The 25905-nt window shown below is 39.3% G+C and overlaps 1 protein-coding gene across 2 annotated transcripts; it reads left to right on the forward strand.

Annotated features, from left to right (window-relative positions):
* The first annotated feature begins 813 nt into the window (after window positions 1-813).
* On the forward strand, window positions 814-25841 carry hecw2a (HECT, C2 and WW domain containing E3 ubiquitin protein ligase 2a). 2 transcript variants are annotated; one of them, XM_056755708.1, is made up of 30 exons: window positions 814-1185; window positions 4634-5383; window positions 6142-6249; window positions 6455-6549; window positions 10051-10120; window positions 10284-10453; window positions 10618-10760; window positions 12158-12258; window positions 12597-13336; window positions 13414-13729; window positions 14013-14111; window positions 15775-15925; window positions 16244-16347; window positions 16986-17110; window positions 17501-17686; window positions 18468-18602; window positions 18706-18790; window positions 18879-18975; window positions 19118-19201; window positions 19999-20087; window positions 20348-20468; window positions 20768-20881; window positions 21155-21307; window positions 21383-21481; window positions 21727-21856; window positions 21984-22130; window positions 22206-22320; window positions 22767-22852; window positions 22954-23066; window positions 23215-25841. In XM_056755708.1, exons 2-30 carry the CDS (start codon window positions 5077-5079, stop codon window positions 23324-23326), a joined length of 4395 nt encoding a protein of 1464 aa, XP_056611686.1. In that variant the 5' UTR covers window positions 814-1185; window positions 4634-5076; the 3' UTR covers window positions 23327-25841. The 2 variants fall into 2 exon arrangements, with proteins under 2 accessions (XP_056611686.1, XP_056611687.1); XM_056755709.1 differs by lacking the exon at window positions 814-1185 and adding an exon at window positions 1416-1592.
* Window positions 25842-25905: the final 64 nt, after the last annotated feature.

A 25905-nucleotide genomic window follows, 5' to 3' on the forward strand; every position in this document is an offset into this window, starting at 1 on the left:
AGTTGAGAACGCAGCAGCATGCCTTGTCTTCCAACAGCCCAAAAGGGCTCATGTGACTCCCCTTTTCATCCCTCCACTGGCTACCAGTTGAAGCCCGTATCAGATTAAAATCCGTAATGCTTGTCTAGGACTATCACTGGATCTGCACCAGCATACTTTCACACCCTCCTAGACCCCATCAAGATCCCTGCATTCAGCAAACCAGCGGCGTCTTGTATTGCCTTCCCATAAGGGCAGTAAATCGCTTTTTCCCGCTCATTCTCATTCAAAACTCCTTCCTGGTGGAACATTATTCCTAACTCGGTCCGTTCAACCACGTCTCTCACAACATTAAAAAACACACTTCTGTGAATACTGTGAATCAACAAAAAGCTTTTACTGTTAGTTTTTTGTATTATTGCTCCTGTATGAGATATGGATTATTGCGCCCTAAACATGTAAGTCGCATTGTATATAAGCGTCTGTAAAATGACTAAATATACAGTACATATATGTAAATATTATATGAGACTAGCCAAACACAAAACGGTGGTTTACCGGGCTCAGGCGTGCGTGCCCGATGAAACGGCATATACAGTCGTGACCACTAGTCCCAGTCCCCATATGTAAACAATGCAAAGTTAATAAATAATATAAACAATCAATCTTTAAGATAATTTATAATCTTTGGATCTGCATTAATCCCAACAAATGCAATCGTTGATAACACATGTTTTGTACCAAAAACTGTAGTTTTTAACCAGGCTTTAACCTATTATTGCTGGCAGTGTCTCCTGACTGCAAGGTACATCTGTTCCCCAGCAGATCGTCGTCACTCTCATCAGCCTCCAGCTCTCGCTCTGAGCGCCTTATAACAGCAGTGCGCGTGTGATAAGAGCGGAGCAGCGTGCGCTGCGGGAAGAGAGAGAGAGAGAGAGAGAGAGAGGGGGGGACCGGACCAGACCGAACTGGGTGCTCACGTCCACAGGGAAACCAAACGTCGTTGCCTGGTATAATTACACCAGTCGTTCAGATCAAGTTGTCGGATCTTTTCCTGGATGTTGCAGCTCATCTGTCAACCTGTGCAGTGAGGAAATATCCCGCCGATTCTTCTGTCGTGATTTCGGGTTTGGGTAGGCGACACAAATCTCGCTTCAGTGGACGAAAGGCCCTATGATGGATCGGCACCTCCCAGGAAAGACGAAAGTGAGGAAACACTGATAAAATATCCTTACTTAACACGGCACGCATTCGCCGTTTGATTCCGCGGGTCTGCTTGGTGTTTTGATGCGCACAAGGTGCACTGTTACACAATGTGCTGTGTGAGATGCATGCTTTATGCAAGCCAACATTAACAAAACATTTATGTTACAGATGTGCATTTTAATGCACCAGCTTGTGGACCTCTCAAATTTGCATCTGACGCATTTTAATGTGGAAATATATTTTCTACGGGGGGCTGATCGAGGCTTATAAACGCATGAAGGATGATTGGAGGTTTTGAGAATGCAGCATGCTGATGTGCAGATCGTGATGCGTGAATACATGACGAAGGGAATTCCCTGCGTTACCCGATAGCGCTGCATGCGTGCGTGTCATGCAGCTGTGCAGTGGTGAGAAAATATGTCACGGCTCAATGAAAGTTGGGTCCGCACTGGGTTTTAACACCCGCAGATAAAAAGATGCTGGATCGCATGGATATTGAGGAAAGCTTCAGCTCTTGTGACGTAATACACATATCTGCTGAGTAATAAAAACATTGCGCGTATTCATAATTTATTATGGACTGCATAGAGGCCGAATTATTTAATAGTCTTTGGATAAAACAGATACGCATTTGGCAGACGTTTTATCCAAAGCACTTACTGTTAATTCAAGATATGAATTCAGTGTGTTCACATGATCTTTGCGCTGCGTGTCACCGTAGTGAGGAACACATTTGCTTTCTTAGTGCAGTAGTCGGTTGACAATAACCACTTGACTGATAACTGTAATGATATGAGTGCAAAAGAACAAAAAGGCTATTAATGGTGTGATGATTAAAGCAGGTGCATCAGTTGGCTAGTATGATGGTCTGCAGCCTGTTGTAACAAAGATGTTAAGATTATGACCACCCTCATGTCTTTTCAAAGCATTATCGTCTTTAGAATTTACATTTCTTTATGCATTGCATACCAGATCCAAAATTAAAAAAGTAAACGCATTAAATATTGCTGTCTTCACTTTTAATCATAATCGCTGTCATGTTTTGGATGATTAAAAGTAAAGTATAAACATACACAAAACATAATGTTTTTTTTACAAATTAAAAAATTACAGAGAATGGCTGCAAACAAAAAAACCTACTGGATTTTGTTTTACAGTGTTTTGTAAGTTGACTTATTGATCGCATCATTTAGTACAGTCCACACTTAAAGGTGATGGTGCTTCAAAAGGTTCTTTACAAAGGAACCATATTTCGTTCACTAAAGCACCTTTAACTCAGAGAAAAAGAACCATTTCTTTATTCATTTTTATGGTCTATAGAATATTATTTCACTACGAAGAAACTTTTGGGAAACAGAAAGGTTCTTTGGATGTTAAAGATAATTTATGGTCCCATCCTCTAGTAGTCTTAGGCATTGTGAAGCACCTTTTTAAGGAGAGTGTGTACTGTTTTGATGTGGCTTATCATGTAGAATAAATCACTTTTGATAAGCAAAAATGAGCATATGGGTAATGACCAGCCCATAACCCAAAAAGAAGCCAAAATTATATTCTATAAACAGGCAGTTAATATGGCACAAAGGTTGGATGACAAGGTTTACTTGACCCTCTAAAAGCTGCAAGACACAATGCGGGCAGTAGTGTGTACTGTAGTTAGACGTTTGTCCTGTGCTTGTGTGTATCGTCCTGAATGTGTGTGTCAGCTTTTGTGCCATCCTCTATGCCAGCTACCCAAGGTGCCCGTTTGTCAAGTAGCAAACACTGCAGTAACCGTGCCTGGTGCACAGAGGGGTTCCTGTACTAGCAAGCACACACACAGCATTTATGCACAGGTGAACAGACCTCATTTACTATTTAATGAACTGTAAGATCAGGTGTCGTCCTCTTGCAAACACTGCAGAAATCTCTCTCTGCTGACGTCACCTCTGCCATTGCACACATGCATGCTCGCTTAAGCGTTTGTTCAGACTTGCAATACTTTTTTATTTTGTAGTGCAAGATTTCTAGTTTTAAAATGTGGTAAGCAGCTAGCACACCGTGAGCCACATTATACAGTACAGCATATTAGCAAATACGTCATACTATGAATACTGTACATAATTTGATTTTAGTAAACATGGAGGTAAGGAGATTTGGATCTGTGTTTTGTGCCGCCCACTGCGATTTGTACAAACAGCACAAACACAAACAATATTACAGTTTCTACCAGGACAACTTTCATATTGATTCCATGTTTAATGTATGTAACGGTATAGAATCGAGTAAATATTTCAAATGTGCTTTGATAGAGTTGCTTATATACAGCTGTCCATATGAATGATTATTGAGATATTGAGAGAGGTGGGATGGAATATAGATAGTTGCCAGGGCTTGAGCGTGTTGAAGAACACGAGATGCTGCTGAGTGTTACGAAATAACATCCCTTCACAGGTCTGTGTTTACCTGAGGTGCCTTTGAAACTGGAGACCTGCTGTGTGTTTATGAGATTATGTGTTTGTGGGGCGGTGAATCATCTTTTATCAAAACAGGAAATTAATAACAAAGAGTTATAAACAGTAATGTTCAATATATTAAATAATTACAAAGATGATGTCTAGAGACAGCGTTTGTTTAGTTTATGAATGAAGTCGATCCTGCTCAGTACATCGATTGGAGGCCTGCTGTGGAAAATGGAGGTTTCTACCGGAAGTGGATTTTTTAGGCCAACGGGGGTTGCTTGCCTCATGCCCAGTGTGGTGAAAGTATTGGCTGGTAAAGGTGGATTTAAGGTTTTGTGTGTAATTTTTTGGAGGATATATAGACAGAAATGCAATACACTATACATAAATATGTCTTCAGAGGTGTATAAAGACCTTATAATGAAGCGTTATGTTTTTATTACCTTAGAATGGGCTATTTCTATCTACATACACTGGGTGCACTTGCCTGGAATTCACCATGTTGTTTCTACAGTATTCTTAAACGTATAAACTACTCTACAGAGCGTGTTTCCTAAATATATTATCTCCTTCGGGAAACGTGAGTCTTTGCTCTTTAGAATTTCAAATATCAACAGAGTTTCTTATACATTTTCTACAGCACCTTTAAATCAAATAGCCTGAAACTGGGTATTCATTACATATATCAGTGGGTTTTGTGAAAAAGATAGAGGATTTGTCCATTGGCTACTGATTACCATCACTCTCTTGCAGTGAGCCTGCTGTCACATTATCCAAATGGATGTTTTACACTGCTGGTTGGTTCCACCCACACTATATAAAGAGCTTTGAGTCTAAGTAAATGTAAGGAATCATTTTAAAATTATCATTTAATGGGTTTGCAGTATAGGGTTGCGTATTAAAGGATTTTTGATATGCATGCAGTCAAACAAAAATACTAACCTTTCTCTTTGTTTGTTTCTGTCTTTTTCTGTCTGTCTGTCTTTCTATCTCTCTTCTATTCTGTACAGTGCTGGGATATTTAAAGTTATAGTCATCTTCTTTGTAGTGTATTTATAGACAAATCGTTTGAACAATATCCTCTTGGGAGCCACGTAAGGATTTTGTTTGCTAACCGAAACCCACTGACCAATCGATAGAAATAACTAAGCTTTTAAATTCATTAAAGTTTCATTAAATACCTTATTCTCAAATTGTTAAGGTCAATAGCCATTATCAAATGCCAGGAGAGTTTCTATCTGGTCTTTCACCTTTGATAAGTCCAGTCAGATCAGCCAAGATTCCTCCTGCATTGGTGTCTCTGGTGAGCTTTAGATTGTAGATAAGGTCAGGGTTATAATCCCCTCCAAACCTTTCCAGTCCATAGCCGTGATCCCATACTTTTGCAACCATTCGCCCCTCTCTTGCCAACGCAGTTCTCCCGTCCAGGCCCCGCTCCAGCCAGGCGCCAGGAATGGCGCCTCAGGGGCGGGATCACCTGGCCACACGGGAGTCTGCAGCACGTAGACGAAGCCCAAATGTCCGCCACACACTCAGTCCTGAGAATCTAAGAAGCTTAACCGAGCGTGGTGGGGCCGAGCAGGCTGGAGTGGGACTCCTCAGAGCCAACAGTGATACGGACCTGGTTAGTTCTCAAGGGCGTTCCTCACTAACAGCATCTACTTTAGAATTCACCATGGGCCGGGGACAGAATTTGGTAATCTCTTGGGATATCAAGGAAGAGGTGGATGCTACAGACTGGATTGGGCTGTACCACATAGGTGAGTGTTAACATTAAAGATAACGTGTGTGATTTGGGATGTTGAAATACATTGTTTTATAGCAGCAAAGTATGCAGAGACAGCAATAAGTCAGTCATTTGTTGCTTCCTGAAAAGTCTAAAGCTTCTATGCCCTTCAGTTACCCTCCTTAAAGACTAGGATCACAATCCTCACTGTCATGTAAAAATATGAGCCCGGAGCAAAGTGATATATCTGGGCGCAAAGCCACTGGCCATCGACTCGGAAACCAGCAGAACCTGCACAAGGATGTTATCTCTAGAGAGCTCTTAATTTCAACAACTAAGCAGATATTCAGTAATTGCTTCAATGTTATGTGTCCCACATCTGATCATTAGTAGTCGACTAATGTTGGCCAATGTAATTTATAGACCCACTGTAGATTGCTAGTGAAATTTGTTGTTATTTTAGTGCGCTCCTTTGGTTTATGCAACAGATTCATCACCTTAAAAGAAACATGCTGGCAACATGTCAGCAATCAACAGTATTGTTAAAAACACACGCTGAAAAAATGCTGGTTTATTTTCAACCCATGGTTAGGGCAAAAAGGGACAAAACCAACTGTTGAGTTAGATTATCCACAAATTGTTCATATTTGACCAAACATTTTGAGATGAAACAACCCCGCATAGGCAAATAAATTATACCCAAAGGTAGGGTTTGTTCATTTTCTATCCAACTGCAGCTTGAAAAGAACCCAGCTTTTTTAGATTTTATTTGAATACTCTCCTATTTTTCAGATGAAACATGTCCATCAAACATGTGGGACTGCAAGAACCGTGGAGTTAACGGTACACAGTGTGGTCAGATCGTCTGGAGACTAGAGCCAGGGCCGTACTTTCTGGAAGGTGAGTCACACAGTGTTAAACTCTCCTTTACCCATAAACTTAATAAATAAGTGGGTTCGGGTTTCTGACACCTAGAGTTATCCTTAAACATGGATCATGTTAAAGTTGGCTTATGTTGGAAATATGAAATGTGTTGTTGTTGCTGACTCTGCTAATGTGTGAAGCAGATTTGTTATGATGGCACTCTTCTGTTTATGTGTTTTAGCTGAGACAAGAATCTCTTTCAAATACTATCATGGTGTTAGTGGTGCATTGAGAGCCACAACTCCCTGCATCACAGTCAAGAACCCCAGAGCTTTGGTAAGTGTTAAAATATATGTTTGTGTTTTGATCTAATAAAATATAATATTTCGGGGTATGGTTTTGTATGGTATACTAGAATATTGCTTTCTGCATACACAATATAGCCACGGAAAACAATTATGAGTCCAAATTTTCATTTCAAATCAGCATTTCTAGATGAATTTTGGCCATTCCTGTCAAGTGTCTGCTGAATTTAAGCAAATTCCATACTCAGGAGTGCCATGAAGTAATCCAATAGCAATGTGAAAGATTGACAGCATAACAAGACACATGATAACTGTGATGTAATTTCTTAAAAAAATTATATTTCATCTTTTCCTAAATAGATATACAAATATGACTGTTGTATTGCTTAAAAGTGAATATAAACTTGTGTTCTTTGCAGTATTTGAGGTCTGAAAAAATATAGAGCAACTTTTCTATCTTTTTTCTGTTAATTAATGCAAATAAAAACAATACTGGAAGAAATATTGTTAGTAGTTTACAGGATAATAATTTTACCCAAACACATGCCTATAAATGGTTAAATCAGAAAAACTGAAAATGGTCTTTTAATTTTTCCTGTGGGTGTGTACTCGGTACTATGTAATAGTGATTGAATTAATACTAATAATTATATTAAGTTATACAGTAATTATACTTCAATGGATAAAGTAATACTTCACTTATTTAATATAAAATATAAACTTTTGTGTAAAGAAAATGTGCATTCGCTGTACTCAAAAGTAGGATAACTTGTATAATAGTTGCTCCGAGCATACCTTTTAAAAATGTTTAAGTAATTAAAATTTAATAAATGAAGGATTACATTTACTACACAATAGTGTGTGTACCTAGCAGGTGATTCTGTATATCGTACTGTAGGTGTCTTGTACACTAAAGACACTAGGGTTACATTGCTGAAGGTAGAACAGAACATAAGTTGTCAAGTGCTAAATGCCTATTTGACCGCAGCCTCACATCTGTCTGGTTGGGGGTTTGACATTTCTCAGTTGCTGTAAGTGCAGGCCATTTATCATGTCATTTGACATATGAGTCTCTGTATGTGTGTCCAGGCTGTTAAGGCGGGTTACTACTTCTGCTTCGGACCTACGCCTTAAGCACAATTTATTGTTCTGCCGCTATCACTGTTAAAGGGCCGCAAACCCAGGTGTTTTCTGCAATGTAAAGATAGTCAGTGGTATCCCCAGAATGTCTCTGTAAAATTTCAGCTCAAAATACATCTTTCATTAAAATATGTTGAACAGGCCATTTGTGGCTGCAATGGAAAACACGCCATTTGAGTGTGTCTCTTTAAATGCAAATGAGCTTCTGCTCCCCTCCCCGTATGAAAAATATGACGTAGAGCGCTTACACATGTGCTTTGGATGACATCAAGACAAGAAATACAGCAGAAAGCGCAATTTTGTCTATAATGCCCTATCCAACCAAAACCATACACTTACTGCAATAAAATCACCTTAATGCCTTGTTCATAAATACGAATTAAATGGAGAAGACAAAAACAATGATAGAACAACATATGCTGTATGAAATGTTGGCCATTGATGATTAATCATGTGCATGCATATTACTAACAGACGATAACACAGAAATAGGCAAACACATTCATTCAGAGTACTCGTATATGTCAGACAGGTATGTAAAGAACAGCAACCAGGTTGTCTTTCTCTGTTTCTATCCGCTCTATGTATTGTCGCACTTAGGACATATGAGAAAACACTGAACTCACAGAGAAAGACACTGCTTTAACTTGCTTTCGTTGATATGAATAAGCTTTACAGAAATGATGTCGGTCACAAGTCTTCTGAACCAATGGCCGCGATGCGTTTTACCACTAACAATAAAACATAACACCTTTCTTTGGACCAATTTTGGTTTGTCAATCCAAAAAAGTCAATTCTTCCCCAACGCTAAGTCATCATTGTCCCGCCCGGGACTTTCGATCGTTATAACTCCGGCCCGGGCTCGTCGGAAAGGTCTCCTCCAGACCTAGTTTTATGTTCCATTTTACATCCAATAACAGCACACATTTGTTGTTTCTTAGACATTTTTGTCGCTGGCTAGTGGCTACATCTGCTCTTGCCTGTAAATGGCTGACAGTGTGTTTCTGGCTGAAGGTGGCCCTAAGCTCATAAGGCAGAGTCTGTGATCGGTCATGGGCAGGCGTAAACAATGTGACATCAGATTGATAGGGGATCGCCAACAGCCTGTTTTGTGTCACTGTTGTGGATTAAAGGAGATTACAAAAAGAAGAATAGATGGATTTGTATAATTACAGTGTGTTTCTGCACACACCCTGGCGACTCAATTTCTGGTGGATAAACATTAATTAGTTAATTTTCTGGGATTGTGGCCCTTAAATGCTTCTGAAAAGAAGCTGCTGATTCTTCGGCTCTTGTCTTGGTTACACAAGCAGCACAAACGTCGACACTGACGCCTAGTGGTCATTGACTGTTGAAGCGGACATCTCAGAAGTATAAATGAAACCGACACACACCTGACATGCCACCTTGAATTGACGTTTGTCTCAATAACACAATGCTTTTCCTGATGTCCCTATTCAAGCTCAAATTTGTGTGTGCAGTTCCGAAAATACAGAAACAACACAGAAGCTGTTCATCCATTTTGTTTTCCATGCTTGGATGCCTCGTTTCTATCGGCCACGCGGGTAATTGTCAAAGAGCGCAGCGGCAAAAGTTGAATTATTTGGAACTTTGACAGCGGTGTGCGCGCAAGCTAGACAGCGGTGCAGAACTCTCCTCTGTACTTGCGCTTTGGTCGATGCAGCAACAAACCACCTTTGCGTAATATCTAAAAGCCGCATAGCCTACGCACAGACACGTACCCTACGCTATGTCGTAGCCTAACGCACACCTCTAAAAAATGTAATAGTGCGTCAATGCGAAGCAGACCACAAGTGCTGTGATTGGTCTGCTTGAACCCCTTTCCCTTCAGGTCAAAAAACTCTGTGACAGCGTCGGGTTTACTCATACGTATTTCCGAATGAATTATATGAATAAATTACGTGTTCTTCTGTATGTGACAACTCAAGCTGCCAAAGTGACTGTTTACTTGCCGCTATCACTGCTAAAGGCTTCAGACAGAATACACAACAAATCGCTTCTGCTCTTGTCTTGGTAACACAACCAAAAGTATTAACAAAAACCGACGTGTTGCCTACTTATACAACTGAGCCAGATGAAAAGGGATAAATCAAAAGAAAGTAAATCAGTTGCACTCCCTCATGCTGCTTCCAACCTGTATGACTTTCGTTTTTCCTAATAAAACAAAGAAGTTACAATTTGCCCCATTTATTATGACTTTTTATTTACAAAAGTAACAGGCACTTTTTTATTTCTTATCTTCAAAAGAAATACATTTTACACGTTTGCAGTGTCATGAGGAGTAATTTATGAAAGAAGTGAACTTCTTCTTTCCTATTAGAGCAAAACTCCTTCGGTGATTGTGATGTAGCAACTGATATGTATCTTTTAGGCTGATGGTCAAGGTGAAGGACAACAAACCTCAGACAACAGTCGGAAACTGGTCAGCTTTACTCTATCAGGTGAAATAATCTGTTTTAAACGTTTTTTTTGGTTTAACCATAAAGTGCCTTTATGCAGCAGTCAATGCATTCTAATCAAAATAACTGACACTGATATCTGCACCATATATTTATTTGTTTTTGCAGTTTTTATTTTTAATAAAATGTCAATTTTTTGTGTTAGACATCCGAGCTGTGGGGCTGAAGAAGGGAATGTTTTTCAATCCAGACCCTTATCTGAAGATGAGCATTCATCCAGGCAAGAGAAGCTGCTTTCCGACCTTTTCCCATCATGGCCAAGAGAGACGATCCGGCATCACAACTAATACTACTAACCCCTTGTGGCATGGAGAGGTACACAAACACACTAAATATAAACTATTAAAAGCAAGCATACTGAGCTAGGAAAATATAGATACACAAACAAGTCTGCAAGTCTGCAGAAACAATTCAGACCAACATGTTGATGTACATACATAAACACTTGTGACTCATTTTGTCTCTCTGTCTCCATGTAGAAACATACTTTTGTGGCTCTCATGACAGATGTGTTGGTAATTGAGGTCAAGGATAAGTTTGCCAAAAGTCGACCAATTATTAAGCGCTTCCTGGGTCAGCTGAACATTCCGGTACAGATGCTGCTGGAGAGACACGCATCAGGGTGAGATTATTTTTTTGTATTTATAGATATCAGCACAATATGCAGCACAATATTATTATGAAACTATTTCAATGTAAAGTTTTATACTGTTGTATGAGGTCTACTTTTTTACATTCAAAAACATCAAAATCAATAGTAATAGCAAGATTAATATTATAAACAAACACAGCGAATGCAGTGCTCTTTCTCTCTTGCTCCAGCTGGTTGACGTGGGTCCGAAACCTATTAGAACCCTGGGGGAGAGTATCGAGCACAGAAATACTATGTCATACGTCCAACTCGTTTTTTGACATGTCAAGCATGAAAACCCAGCAGGTCACAGGCTGGCTCTACCTATTGGCAGAGCAGGCAGTTGCCTATGGCCTCAGACTTGGAGGCGAGGCCTCCACAACTGCAACACGTCTCCAACTTAACGCACATAACATCAAACTACTGCAAGAGTGTTTCAAAAGCATATAGCAAGGCAGCGGTCTAGCTGAGACTTTGCTGCACACACCAGTCGTAACATGCAACCAGACACATGTCCCCGCAAATATCTTTTACAGTCATTAACGTTGTTTGTCAACTTTCTATCGATTTCTAACTCAAAGTGCATACACAAAATACAAAATCATGAACTGCTCTTGACTAAATACGTTTTGGTTCTTTATTTTAAATCAGTGTATTTATGTAATACATACCGTGAAGAAGCAGGGTTTCATTTCTACATTATTCAGTTTCTTTATTAAAATGTTACTGTACCTACCTGAAGATTTTGTCAACCCCTACTTTGACCTAAATAGTCTGTCATTCTTTCTTTCTTTTGAAGTGGAAGTGAAACACACCTACAGTATCCCTATTCACTTGTCCACCAGCCAAGACAGGCAGCAAAAAGCAGCAAGTTATAGCCCATTGGTGCAGTATATGAATGCACGCTATAAAGAGAAAAGACACTTTCCCGCAGCTGACTGATTTTAAGTTTTTTTTTTATGGTGCTTTTTCCCCATTTTTAATATACAGTATACCCATCCAAAAGAGTAGAGAAGTGATGGCTGTATTACTGTAACATTGTTGCAAAAATAAAGTTATAAATCCTGGCCGCCATCATTTTTTATTCTGAAACAGTTTCTAATTGAAACAGACATTTTAATAAAACCATTAACTTGTTAAAATTGTACTAAAAGGTTGTGGGAATGAGGGTGCTGTGAGGGGCCTCCAAAAGAAATTTCGCCTAGTTCCTCCAAATGTTTAGAATCGGCCCTGCTGCAGGTTTAACATCAGAATGCTTGAAACACTGTGTCCCCCCTTTAAACAGTATCAGTGTGTGATTTGTAAAACAAAGTTTTGTTCTTTGTAGCTTTAAACGATGATCACATGAACAGCTTTGCATTATTATACTTGTGTTTATATGACAATAGGAACCAATCACTGAGCTCCTCTCTGTGTCGACGGTTGCCCACTGATCATGTCAGCGGCCAAATGCACTTCAAAGTGGATGTAACATCTATAGGCCAAGATGGTGAGATGACACTCACTCACACACACAAACCTGAACACTTCTACAATCAATAACTAATACAGAGCATTAACCAGTTTTAATAACATTTTATATATATGGTCAACTTTTAAGATTCTGCATAAATGATTAAATGTAAATATTAATATGCTTAATCATTTGTGTTTTAAGTTAGTATCCTTCTCAGTCTTTTTGGGTGACTTTATGTCATTCCTAAGGTGTTTTGTTGTTAGAATTTACCAGCCGTATTGACATATATTGAACTTTTATAATTATTAAGTTAATTGTGGTTTCCAATAACAAAACAAAAAATTGACTTGAATCAACTTCACATCACATAGACATTTCCCCTGAGACGATTCTCGGAGCAGCCGCCTTCAATGGAGCACCTGGAACCCCTTCAGATGATGAAGACCTGCCCCACCCTCTCCACATCCGGTCAGCAGGCCCTTCCCCAACAGGCTCCCAGGCTTCTCACAGAAATGGTGAAGGGAGCAGCTTACCCTCTCCAGACACAGAGATCCACGGTGCCACTCTGGACAATGATGGCCCTTCTTTTCCTGACCTGCTTCAGCGTTCTTTCAGCGAGCAGCTAGATGCTATTGAAGCCCCTAAAGGCCCAGGAGATAGACCTTTCGGGGCGGCTTCCCCCAAACTGCGTTCCAGCTTCCCCACACACACTCGCCTTAGCGCAATGCTACACATCGATTCAGATGAAGATGAGGAGAGGTCTGGATCTACAGAGATTACATTTAATGGCGCTTCAAAAACTCAACAAATCCTCTCAAAACCACCAGGGAAAATAAAAAAACCTGTGCCAAGAGGCACTGTAGAGGAACCTCAAGAAACTAGGGTGGAGTCTGAAAATGTAGAAACTGAGGTGAGTCCTGAGATGGTGGCAATGCCAAGTTCAGTGGCACCTCAGGTGGAAACCGCCAGCTTGCTTCAGAGGCAAGAGGGGGAGGAAGCGGGGGTTGAGGATGAGGAAGATGGATTGGCACCCAGTGAGGAACTGGCAACGGAGGTCGATATCTCCTCAATGGCATCGGACAGCTGCACGGTCCCAGCATCTGCTTCTCAGGTCAGTTGCTGGAATGAAGCTGTATGGAAAGATGATAATAGTAAAAAATTATTGTTTTTCAATCTTGAACATTGCAGGAGGCAGAACAGGGTACAGAGGCAGCCATTGATCCTGGAGGAGAAGATCTTTCAGATGACCCATCCACAACGTATGAGGTCGCTGAGACTATTGAGGAGACTCCTCCAACAATAGAGGTAGATGGGGGTGTGCCACCACCAGTATCAGCCAATGAGGAGGAAGAATGTGAAGATGTGACTGAGGACACAATGTCTAGGAGGTGGAGCCTGGAGGCGACAGCAGGTGTGTCACAGGAGGATGAGGAGGAGGAGTTAATTCACTCAGTGGACGGAGAATCTGTGGATTCTGAGACCTTCGTTACAGAGACAGAATCAGGTAGAATGGTCTGGCCTTTGTCTAATGATCCATTTTTCGTTACTTTCTTTACTTAAATAAAAAACTTTTAGTTTGACTCAACATTGACTCAATCAATGGTGTTTGGGGCAGGACCAATGGCAGATATTTTTATCCAGCCATTGACAGATGGTTGGAGATTTTATGACGCTAGAAGCAGAAAAAGGACATAACCTATTAACTACCACAGCTGTCAATAAATGTAATAATGTTTTATATATAAGTGTTAGACTGGCTTCCTGTTGGTGTTTAAATTATTGTGCAGGTGTCCCTCAGATAAATGGAGATCAGCTTGTTCAATCTCTTCCATCTGCGAGACAAGACATCCACCGGTACCAGCGTGTGGACGAGCCCCTACCTCCCAGTGAGTGTGTGTATGTGTTTCTGTACGTCTGCATGTGCATTTGTGTTGTTTTGTTTGTCAATGTAAAAATGTCAGCTTGAACATTTAAAAGTTGCCTTAGATTTTTAAGTTAAATAAAATTGGCTTCACAAGTCACTTGAATTATATTAAACAAATTTTCATCATCAAATTCAAATGACTTGTTAAGCCAACATGAATTTAATTTGAAAAGCTGCCTCAAATGTTTAAATTAAAATAGGTGCTTTTATTTGCAATGTTGCTTGCACACATTGCAAATCTTACTTTCATGTTTGTCTGTAAGATTGTGTCATACACTCAAAAAAAGTTAAAAGTCATTTAATTATGACACCGATTTCCACACAACTGAATTGATTTATCAGAACTTAAACTGGGTGAATTGTGCGAACAAGTAATCTTACTTTCATTCCACTTATTTCGTTTAATTATAACCAAAGATATCAATATTAACAAGATGCATCACTACCATTGAAATGAATGGGGAGGAAAGCAAAGCTTAATATGGCCAACCTAAAGCTTTGCTCATACGTAGTATCTAAAGCAACAATAATGTTTTATAAGCCCAAATTTATCATAGGAAACAAACGTTTTGGGACAGATATGTCATTTCTAAATGTTGTTTTTACATATATTATATTAGGGATTTAAGCCGGCTATTGTAGAAATATCAGTATTCCCCATTCACTCTTGTTTGCATTATGTAATAACTTCCCGGGGGCACATTGCTAACATGGCCGCCGAGGGGACATGATTTCCATAAACAGACTTTGTTATTACTGAACGTAATTCATTTGTGTTGAGCCAATTCTTCAATGTGTCACTCATTATTTTTCACCACATATAATGTATGGTGCTATCAAGGAACCCTAGAGAGTATACTTCATGAGCATTAGCAGAGCTTTTACTCACTGAGTAAAGCTTGCATACATGCAAAAATGGACAAAGTGTGCTTGTTCCCAACCTAAGTAAAATCTTTGCCACTATGGTAGCCCCCAAAAACTCACAGACAACAGAAAATCTATTGAATTTCAACATTACAGAACAAAAAACACTAACAAGTCACCTTATCTTTCATTCTGCACAAAAACACAGTTAAAATAACTCTTAATTTTAACCTTTACTATCTAAATCAAGTCATGAAAGCAATGCATGCTGGGAACTCAGAACTCCGATAGTTTCAGTAAGTTAATGAAAATGATTAATATTGTCCCAAAACAAATGGATTATATTATGTCAAAAAGTCGCCTATTTATGTTAGTAGAACAAATTGAAATTTCCTCACACAAGAAACCAATACAGGCATCTCTGGAAAAATTGTCCGTAGGGTGTGAGTGCGTGAGTGAATGAGTGAGTGTGTGTGCCCTGCGATGGGTTGGCACTCCATCCAGGGTGTATCCTGCCTTGATGCCCGATGACTCCTGAGATAGGCGCAGGCTCCCCGTGACCCGAGGTAGTTCGGATAAGCGGTAGAAAATGGAATGGAAAGAAACCAATACAAATGTGTTATATTTAACTTTATTAATTAAGTAAAACAAACAACATTTGAAAGTTTTTTGTTCATACACTATACATGTAGTATTGTAAACTCAATTAAGCATTTTCACATCCTTCTATTCATGCTCATTTCCTTCTCCTATTGTCACAGACTGGGAGGCTCGTATCGACAGTCATGGCCGTATCTTCTTTGTGGATCATGTGAATCGTACCACCACCTGGCAGAGACCAACTGGTCCACCTGCTCCTCAAGGTCTGACTCGCTCCAGCTCCATACTGCAGATGGAACAACTCAACCGCAGGTCAGAGTTTAAAGACATCCCAAATACTTTTATAAGATTACTGAACTGGAAATTTGTTGAATATAGCATAAAGATCAGTAATATACAATATAATAACTAGATAGAAATGAACGTAATCTATAACTAATAAACATAGAAAAAAGAATTATAAAAAAGAATAAGGATAAGATAATTAAAAACAACATAAAATGTATGTCTTTTTTTATGTGAATTTTATGTGAATTTTATAAAGAAAATACACAAATAGGTTGCTTTTAAGAAATATACGATATACCTACGATATATCAATATCTTCTTGCTATATTTTCTTCCTGACAGGTATCAGAGCATTCGTAGAACGATGACCAGTGAAAGAACTGAGGAGCAGACAGCAGATGAACCGCCTTCTGATGATACAGACATGTTGCCCCACTCCATCTCAGGTAATTCAGAGGAAAGTTTTATTGCACAAATGTTGCCAGAAACTCAACTTAGGTCACAATTATCTTTTATGTAAATATGAACTTTGTTTTAGATGTTTCTTACAAAATTCTATGGAGAGCTACAAAATGGACATTCAATTCAATTAAATTGCAGAAAATATTACTGCTAATAATAGTTAAATAATATTTGATCTGGCTTGGATGGTTTACTAAAGGGATGTGTCCAACCGCACATTTGAGACATTTTCGAGACATTTTTACGCGGCTGAAAACGGCAGGAGCTTAGCTGAAAGCGCCCGCTGCAGGCTGAGCGTTCTGCCACAAGATGACACTTTTCAAATCTGGGCGCCCAGTCGAACGATGCAATGTGCGTCGGAGAAACGCAGAGGGCCGGTGCTAGAAAAAAGAAGCCGGCTGCTCGCGTTTTCATTGGAAACAATTGAAAAAACGGCTCGGTGGACACATCCCCTTAGGATAACCAAGCTGACTTAGTTATAGATGATTGTTATTTGGTGGACGAACACAATGCTAAGAGGAAAATAAAATGGCAACTGAGGAAGTTATGATTACAACAGGGATCTATGAAGCATGTCTGTTAAGTGTTTTGTTTATTTCGGTGTGTCTGTCTTCTCATGTAGAATATCGGAGAGACGGCATCACAGGTCATGCCAGCTCACGTTCTCGTCTGGCATTATTGCTTCAGTCACCCGGTGCAAAGTTCCTCTCCAGCTCTGACTTTTTCTCTGTTCTACATTCGAATTCTGTGAGCCAAAGCACACTCAAGACACAAATATGAGTGTTTTCACAAACTGATACTGAATATTATTTCATTTGTTTTATTGCTACTTCATGGCTAATAGTAAAAAAAATGCACAGATGTGGAGTATATCTTTTTTATTTTATTCTTTGTAGAACATTGCTCCCTAAACTCTTTGTACGTCGCTTTGGATAAAAGCATCTTCTAAATAACTACATGTAAATATGTAGAAACTTTGTGTAGCTCAATTGTTAAAGCCTTGTGTTAGAAATGCATAAATTGGGATTTCCAAGGAAGACACATATTGATTAAAATGTATCGCTTAAGTTGCTTTGAATAAAAGCGTTTGCCACATTGATATATATTATAACTTCTGATCACTTTGTTTTCTTACAGAGTGCCTATCGTATGTTCACAAGTAACACATGTCTAAAGCACATGATCAGTAAAGTTCGGCGGGACGCGCAACACTTCGAGCGTTACCAGCACAACCGAGACCTTGTCAACTTCCTCAATCTGTTTTCAAACAAGCAGCTGGAGCTGCCACGGGGCTGGGAGATGAAACATGACCAGACTAGCAAGGTGTGTATTTATGTGTGTGAATGTTTGTATTTCTCCCTCTGGAACAGTGCACCTATTCTGTCGGAGCTGTTAATGCTATTTGAAAAGTGTAATACTAAAAATGCAATTCTCAGGGTATGAGACTATAACTAAACAGTAAGTCCATGGTCATAGTTAAAACGTGTCACTATGTACAGTAATGCAAGTGTGAATGGGCCCTTAATATTCATGATCTTTGTCTTCTTACTAGGGATTTTGAAGCTCCTACTTTGGTTCCAACAACAAGTTTATGTACATAGAAGGTGTAAAAACACTATTATTTCGTTATAATAGACAGTTATTTTTACCTTGCTTCTTGACTGACTCTCAAATGATTTGATCTGTCTAACCCCCTCCTTTCTGCTAGTCTAGTCTGCTGTGATTGGTCTATCACGAATGAGGCTCACCAGCTACAGTGTTTTGGGGAGAAGAGTCAAGTTCTCGCGGGCAGCCCTAGCAAAACGTAGCCGGGGACTATATGTAGTGACATACATCCGCGGCAGTTTTCTAATCGGACTACGGACGACTCGCTTGCGTGATTCAGAGTCGACTCCCTTTTTTCCAAGCCAATAACTTTGTTGTTCATTTACCTTCATATTCACAATTTGGCTTACTTTCAAATACGGCAACATAACACTGCATTAAATTCATGATATCATGTTATATACTCTTTAACACCTTATTAGTGTCTCCGAAAAGAAAGAGACAACAAACATATGCTTGAGTTGTTCAGATTGTTTCTGTCTTAATGTTTGTTCTCCAGCCTTTCTACGTGGACCACAACTGTCGTGCCACAACGTTTATTGACCCACGACTGCCCTTACAGAACTCTCGGTCCAGCGGCCTGTTGGCTTACAGACAGCACCTGTCCCGCCAGCGCAGCCATAGCGCAGGAGATGTAAGAACTGATCTATTAGAACAATGTATATATATGTATAGATAATGCTGTTACCGTTTTTAAACTCTTGTCCTCTAACAATCATAAACCTCTGATGTTTCAGGTAGCTGATGATTCACGCTCCCCAAGTCCACCTGTCCAGGGCCGGTCATCCAGAAATAGTCAATATCAAGACCTGGTCCCTGTTGGTGAGTGTGTACTCTCGAAACTACACAATGTGTACATGCAGACGTATTACCAGATGTATCCACGTTAAAATATGCTGTGTTTGTATAGCCTATAATGAGAAGATTGTTGCGTTTCTACGACAACCCAACATTTTTGAGATTCTGCAAGAGAGACAACCAGAGCTTGTCAGAAATCACTCTCTCAGGTGTGTTTTACAGGCAACTTTTATGTTGTCATACTACAACTAAAATATGTATTTATATTAATAATGCCAGTTAATCAATCTATGTGTAGTGTTTGCCATTCAAAACACAACTAAAATACTATTTCCACATTTTGTTCTTAAGAGAGAAGGTTCAGCTCATCCGAAATGATGGAGCGTCAGGGTTGGCCCGCTTGTCCAGCGAAGCGGACCTAGTTATGTTACTCAGGTTAGTGCGTGTGTGTGGCTTTTGCATCCTGTTTAATCATAGCTAACTGTGTACCTGCCTGTTTCCAATCGCCTGAGATGACATGCAATAATTGGGTGTGTATGTAAGTTATTATCATTAACAAAAACGTAAAAAATATAAATAAAAAATACAGTAAACTACAGTAAAATATGTCTCCAAAAAGTACTAAAATAATATAAATCCCCCAAATGTATTGTTTTCTAAACACAATATATATTAAAGGGATAATTCACCCAAAAAGAAAATTCTGTCATGAATTACTCACTCTCTAGTTGTTCCAAACCTGTATACATTTCTTTGTTTGGTTGAACACAAAGAACGATATTTGGACAAATGTAACCAAACAGTCCTTGAACCCCATTGACTATCCCAGTAGGAAAAATGACAATAGTCAAAAGTGCCCCAGAACTGCTGTCCTACATTCTTCAAAATATCTTCTTTTGTTTTCAACAGAACAAAATAAACTAAATAATAAACCTAAGACTTGCTCCTACTATAGTAGTCAATGATTTCCAAGAACTATTTGATTACAAGCATTCTTCAAAACATCTTTCTCAACCAAACAAATAAATGTATACAGGTTTGGAACAACTCGAAGGCAAGTAAATGAAGACAGAATAATTTTCAAAAGAGATGTAAGACCCACCCGCTTAGACAAGAATCAAACATAAATTATGCAGTTGAGTAGTATATGTGTGTTTCAGGTTGACCTAATTCTGTACACGTTACTGAAGTTATAATACACACAGCTGTTACACAGCCCTCTCTCCTTGCAGCCTGTTTGAAGAGGATGTGATGTCGTATGTGCCACCCAATGCCTTACTGCTATCCAGCTACTCTCATGCCTCCCCACAGAACTCCCCTGGTGAGAGGTCACATGACCCCGACTGAAATCCTAATAATTCCTACATTTCTCCTTTACCTGCCATTTCCTGTCTGGTGTCCTCTATGACTTTTTTGATTGGCAAATAAAAGTTGACTGATATGTGTTAACCTGATCATGCGTGTGTTTTAAAACAATTCTTCTAAAAATGATATTATGCACCTGAGTCTTAGAACAAAATTGGCAAGTGCAAATACAGTAAATGTACATTTATTGGTGATATCAACTTCTTTTGCATACAGGAACTCCTAGAGCGAATGCTCGAGCCCCTGCACCCTACAAGCGTGATTTTGAGGCCAAATTAAGAAACTTTTACCGTAAACTGGAGACCAAGGGCTATGGGCAGGGGCCGGGAAAAGTGAAGTGAGTTTTGTTTAAAACATTATTACATTACATTAATTCACATCTGTAATCTAAAAAAAAATGATTTATGAGTGGAGCTGTTGGATTGGATTTTGCGTTTCACTATTACATTGCTAGACACAAATTACTATATGTAAAATAACCTGTAATTTTATGTATATAGAGGCAAAGATATGTACTGCAGCATTGAACAAAGACGGATAAAATAAAAACATGTATAAGATATGTAACCAATTTGATTGGGATACATTTATATGAGGATTCTTAGCTACAGTATGTGGTTTTCCTTTAATGTTCAGGTTGATCATTAGAAGAGATCATCTGTTGGAAGATGCTTTCAACCAGATCATGTGCTATTCCCGCAAAGACCTTCAGAGGAGCAAGCTTTATGTCAGCTTTGTTGGAGAAGAAGGGTTGGTATACTTCATTTTCTCCTGAAAGGAGAAGTTGTCCAGTTGTCCAGTTATTCAAGCTTGATGTAAACACGTTTCAACCTTGTGTGTAAGCGATCTTAAAATAGTCTTCTTTTTCTATGTAAAAGGTGATTTTCCTTTGGGTCTATGATTTTAATAACATTTTGTGTAACCAACCACAAGTAACAGTTGACATTTGGTGTACAGAGTAATATGTGTGCATTGATTGCAATTGCCAAAACATTACACATTTATGTATTTCATTGTTTTCAGGTTGGATTATAGTGGTCCATCCAGAGAGTTCTTTTTCTTGGTTTCTCGTGAACTTTTCAATCCATACTATGGACTGTTTGAATACTCCGCTAATGACACTTACACTGTGCAGATCAGCCCCATGTCAGCCTTTGTAGACAACCATCATGAGTGGTAAGAAACCAAGGGAAACCGGCTGAAATTATTTTGTGAATTGAATGTTTTTTACTACAATCTTGTGTTCCTTAGGTTCCGGTTCAGTGGTCGCATTCTGGGTCTTGCTTTAATTCATCAGTACCTGTTGGATGCGTTCTTCACCCGGCCATTCTACAAAGGTCTTCTTCGCATGTGAGTCTTTATACTGAATGTTCAGATGATTAATGTTTATGCCTCCAGAGGCTTATAAGTTTACATCAGCTTTCTGTTTCTTGACTGAACTAGTCTAAAGTCATTGCTATCAAACGTTTCTCATGTGCCACAGTCCCAAGAGAGGTTGGACAGGTTTTCACATGTTACCAGTAAAAATTGTAGTGTGACATAATATATAATGTGTCTTATAAGTCATAATTTTAGTAGTCACGATGATTTTGCAGCCCATGTGATCTCAGCGACCTGGAGTTTCTGGATGAGGAGTTCCACCAAAGTCTGCAGTGGATGAAGGACAATGACATTGAGGATATGTTGGACCTCACCTTTACAGTCAACGAGGAAGTGTTTGGACAGGTCTGAATCACTTATACCGTATGTGTGTGTGATAGCATCAGAATATTTTACATTTTCATCATAAAATCTACATTAATGCGTTATCACAAATTTCTATATAATAAATTTGTGTCTCTCCTTATTTCAGATTACAGAGCGTGAACTAAAGCCAGGTGGGTCTGGCATCCCTGTGTCAGACAAGAACAAAAAGGAGTATATTGAACGCATGGTGAAGTGGAGGATTGAGAGGGGTGTGGCCCAGCAGACAGAGAGTCTTGTGCGAGGGTTCTACGAGGTATGATGCAAAATGGACCTATGATTTGGTAACTCTTTTATCTCTGGATGATCTAAAACCCATATTACTGTGCAGGTGGTGGACGTCCGACTCGTCTCAGTGTTTGACGCACGAGAGCTGGAGCTGGTTATTGCTGGAACAGCAGAGATTGACCTGTCAGACTGGAGAAACAATACGGAATACAGAGGAGGTACTTTTACTTGTTCGGATTCAAGTCTTATTTCACAAAAAGCTCAAAGTATGCTTCAGTTTTTATGCATAAGTGAGGGTCAGTGTACGCTGCACGTGGCGCAAATTTCGTCATCAGAATATAACATGCGTAATGTACACATTAGTGTACACATGCATATTAAATTTCTGCTGTAAATAGTTTGTCCACAAGGTGTCAACTGTAACTGTTCCTTACGGACCCCTGTAGGCCAGGATAGGTATTGCAATGATTCACAATCCACATCCTTTTAACTCCTGTGTATACGTATGAGTCAAATGAAGTATACTTTGCAAGGCTTTGTGTGTAAAACTACACCTGGGGCTTAAAGAAGAATGATTTAATAGAAGAAATGCCAAAAAATTACAAAAGGATATCATCCTTTCTTTTGACTCTTTCTACATCACTTCTCATCTATGTCTCATTAGGTTACCATGACAACCACATAGTGATTCGATGGTTTTGGGCTGCAGTGGAGCGTTTTAATAATGAACAAAGACTACGGCTCCTTCAGGTACACTCAGATCACACAACAAGCACAATGAATTTAATATAATCTAAATTCTCCAGCAACGGTCAATGGTATAAACCAAGTAAACTTGTGCTTTTCTCCAGTTTGTTACAGGGACATCAAGCATTCCCTATGAGGGGTTTGCCTCCCTGCGGGGCAGTAACGGCCCACGTCGATTCTGTGTGGAGAAATGGGGCAAGGTCACCTCCCTCCCACGGTATTTCCGACATTAGCTCTTCTTTTGTGCGATGTCTTTCTGTGGCATTTATATAATATCCAATACCAGCTAATTCAAATCAAATGAAGCAATTTTATTTTGTATTGAACATGTACGTACATTTGTGCACATATTTGTTTGTGTATAGGGCTCACACCTGCTTTAACCGCCTGGATCTCCCTCCCTACCCGTCCTTCTCCATGCTTTATGAGAAGATGCTCACAGCTGTGGAGGAGACCAGTACCTTTGGTCTGGAGTGAGCTCTCGTCACAGCCAAAGTGCTGTTGAATTTTTTCCAGTTCACCGAAGCCTGGCTCACCATGCAGCTCTCCTTGCCTTTTCCTCATCTTTCACGTTTCATTATGGCGTCTCTCACCAGACACTTCCATTACCGTTTTGTCTAAAGATCTGGAATATATGCCATCAAATGACTTACTGGACAAGTGCCAACTCCTGATCCTTATACTGTTTGAACTTAGTACTGAATGCCAACTGTGATAACTGTATTCTAATCCTCACAAAGACTTGCAAACCTGCAGTCACAGACATCAGAGCTGGAGTCTTGATCATCTAGTTTTAGTGTTAGATATGGTCAAAGATCTGGTCAAAATCAGTGCATTTGAGTTGTAGGACTCTGTGTTCTTTTTTCTACGGTTACAGACAGAGTCGCTTTCCTAAAGTCCAAAGATGTTATATAACAGTAATCTAGTCACTTGAGTTTAGCCGGTTTCATGTCTCCAGGGTTTTAAGGGAATCATCTATAATAGTTATTGCTGCAGTTCTTATGATGGTCAGTTTAAAGTCAAGAAGGACTTTTTGTGCCTCCGTTTTGCTGGTTTGACTGCTGGGAATTATTTCTAATTTGGGTTTTTGGTTTTCGAAAGGTCTGATTTAGGCTTTTGCCATTGGTTAGGTTCTGGGTTGTTATATTGATCTTGGCTGCAGCTCTGAAACCACATCAACTCAATTTCATACTGTAAGCGAATGAAAACGTACAAGCAGCATGCACACTCTCATACAGTGATCTTTGCACCAAATGTTGTAGCGTAGTGTAAAAAGATCTGGGCTGCAAATCCAAAGGCCCTGGGTTCAAATCCTGGCAAGGGCCACCAACATACAGATCAACACATCAACAATGTGCCCTTAAAGGGATGTTTCACCCAAAAAAAATTTTTGTCATCCTTTATTCACCCTCATGCCGTTGAAAACCTGTATATGATTCTTTTTCGAGAAATGTGGTTTAGCGTCCATACAATGGGAGTCGATGGAGGCCAGTGATGTTTGGTTACCAACGTTCTTCAAAATTCTTTCATACAGGTTTGAAAAGACATGACATTGAGTAAATGATGAAAGAATTTTTAATTTTAGGCGAACTTTCCCTTTAAGCAAGACATTTTCCCCAGCTCTAGGGTGACTGTAAATGTATTGTAATTTACTTTGGTTGGACAACTTTTTGGTGTCGTTCTACTAAACAGAATACGAATACAAACACACACAGTACTTTGTAGCACACACACACACATCTCAATTTGCTTCTTTTACGAAACTCACATATGTTACCTAAAACAACAATGAATGTATAGAAACACTGATCACCATGTGCAGTGTGCAAGTGCAGCAAATATATGTTTATTAGGAAAAGTAGAATAAGACTAAGCTTTAATAATAGACAGAATGTTGTGGCGACAGACACAAACAGTGGCCTTGAAATTATATTCACTAAACTGGGTACAGCTAATGTTTTGATGTGTGCAGTCCACAGCCTTAACCAGGGCTGCCATAGTTAAAACCACTGCTGGCTTGAGTTTCTTCTGCTAAGGAAAGAGAAACAAAGGTAAACAATGGATTACGTAACTGTTTCAGCACGTGTAGGCCAGAGAGACAAATTGTAACATGTCCACAAGTGGTATGATGTGTTTTAGAATTTGCTCTTCATGACATCTGTCTTCAGGAATAGCTAATTTAAAGAATCACAGATTGAAGATTCGGTTAATATAACATTAACCTGACTTTTAAAACAAAAGTTCCTCACTTTTTGGGTGACAAGTTGAACACCTGGTTTACAGACATACACGCTCCTTCTTTGTTACTTGTCCACATTTCAAGCCCCCACAAACACACCCAGCAATATACAAACTCATTCATTCGCACCACGCAAATACTCTTCCGGCAAAACCCAGATCATGGATATGGATTCGTCTCAAAACAGCTACTTTCTCTATGTAATTGATCTTTGGATAAAAAATGCATGCCGGGTCAAAAACGCAGTACCTTGGTCTGGTCCTTAGATGGCGTTGTGTCATAGCTTGATATTGCATGCTGGAATTAGTCAAACAACAGGAGTCCAGATTAGCTTTATTTGCATGAGAAGTTGCTGTTATTCAGGGGTGGGGGACAAAAATTAAGTAATGTCACTTCCATGCTTTTCAAAATTCATATGTGCTGTTGTTTAAACTTTATGGACTCTGATCGAGTAAAATGCTGATGAAAGAGCCATCACTTGACTACAGTTGGTGAAAATGTAAACCTGCATGTTTTCCATGATGTATCCATATTTGTATATAGCTGTAATATATGTATGTCAGTCTCGTCCTGTGTTTAAATTATATTTTGCACTGAATGTACCAAAGGTGTGCGGAATGCTGTCTTTTGTCTTTTTGCACCCTCGTGTCATTCAAAATGTGTGAATGACTTTCTTCTGCCCTACACAGAAGAAGATATTTTATAAGTTTCTCAGTGGTTTTGTGTCCATCGATGGATGTCAATGGGGACCAACGTTACATGCTGGTCACGTTTGTTTTTGGTTACAGACGTTACTAAGGTTTTACAAAATTTCTTT

Source organism: Triplophysa dalaica, chromosome 8, assembly GCF_015846415.1.
Source record: "Triplophysa dalaica isolate WHDGS20190420 chromosome 8, ASM1584641v1, whole genome shotgun sequence".
In the NCBI taxonomy this organism is placed as follows: domain Eukaryota; kingdom Metazoa; phylum Chordata; class Actinopteri; order Cypriniformes; family Nemacheilidae; genus Triplophysa; species Triplophysa dalaica.

Bases quoted from the DNA above. Each gene is read 5' to 3' on its own strand.
- hecw2a (XM_056755708.1), top strand. From the start codon at position 5,077: ATGGCGCCTCAGGGGCGGGATCACCTGGCCACACGGGAGTCTGCAGCA. The intron at 6,550-10,050 runs GTAAGTGTTAAA...TGTATCTTTTAG, and splicing joins TCAAGAACCCCAGAGCTTTG to GCTGATGGTCAAGGTGAAGG. The intron at 15,926-16,243 runs GTCAGAGTTTAA...TCTTCCTGACAG, and splicing joins ATGGAACAACTCAACCGCAG to GTATCAGAGCATTCGTAGAA.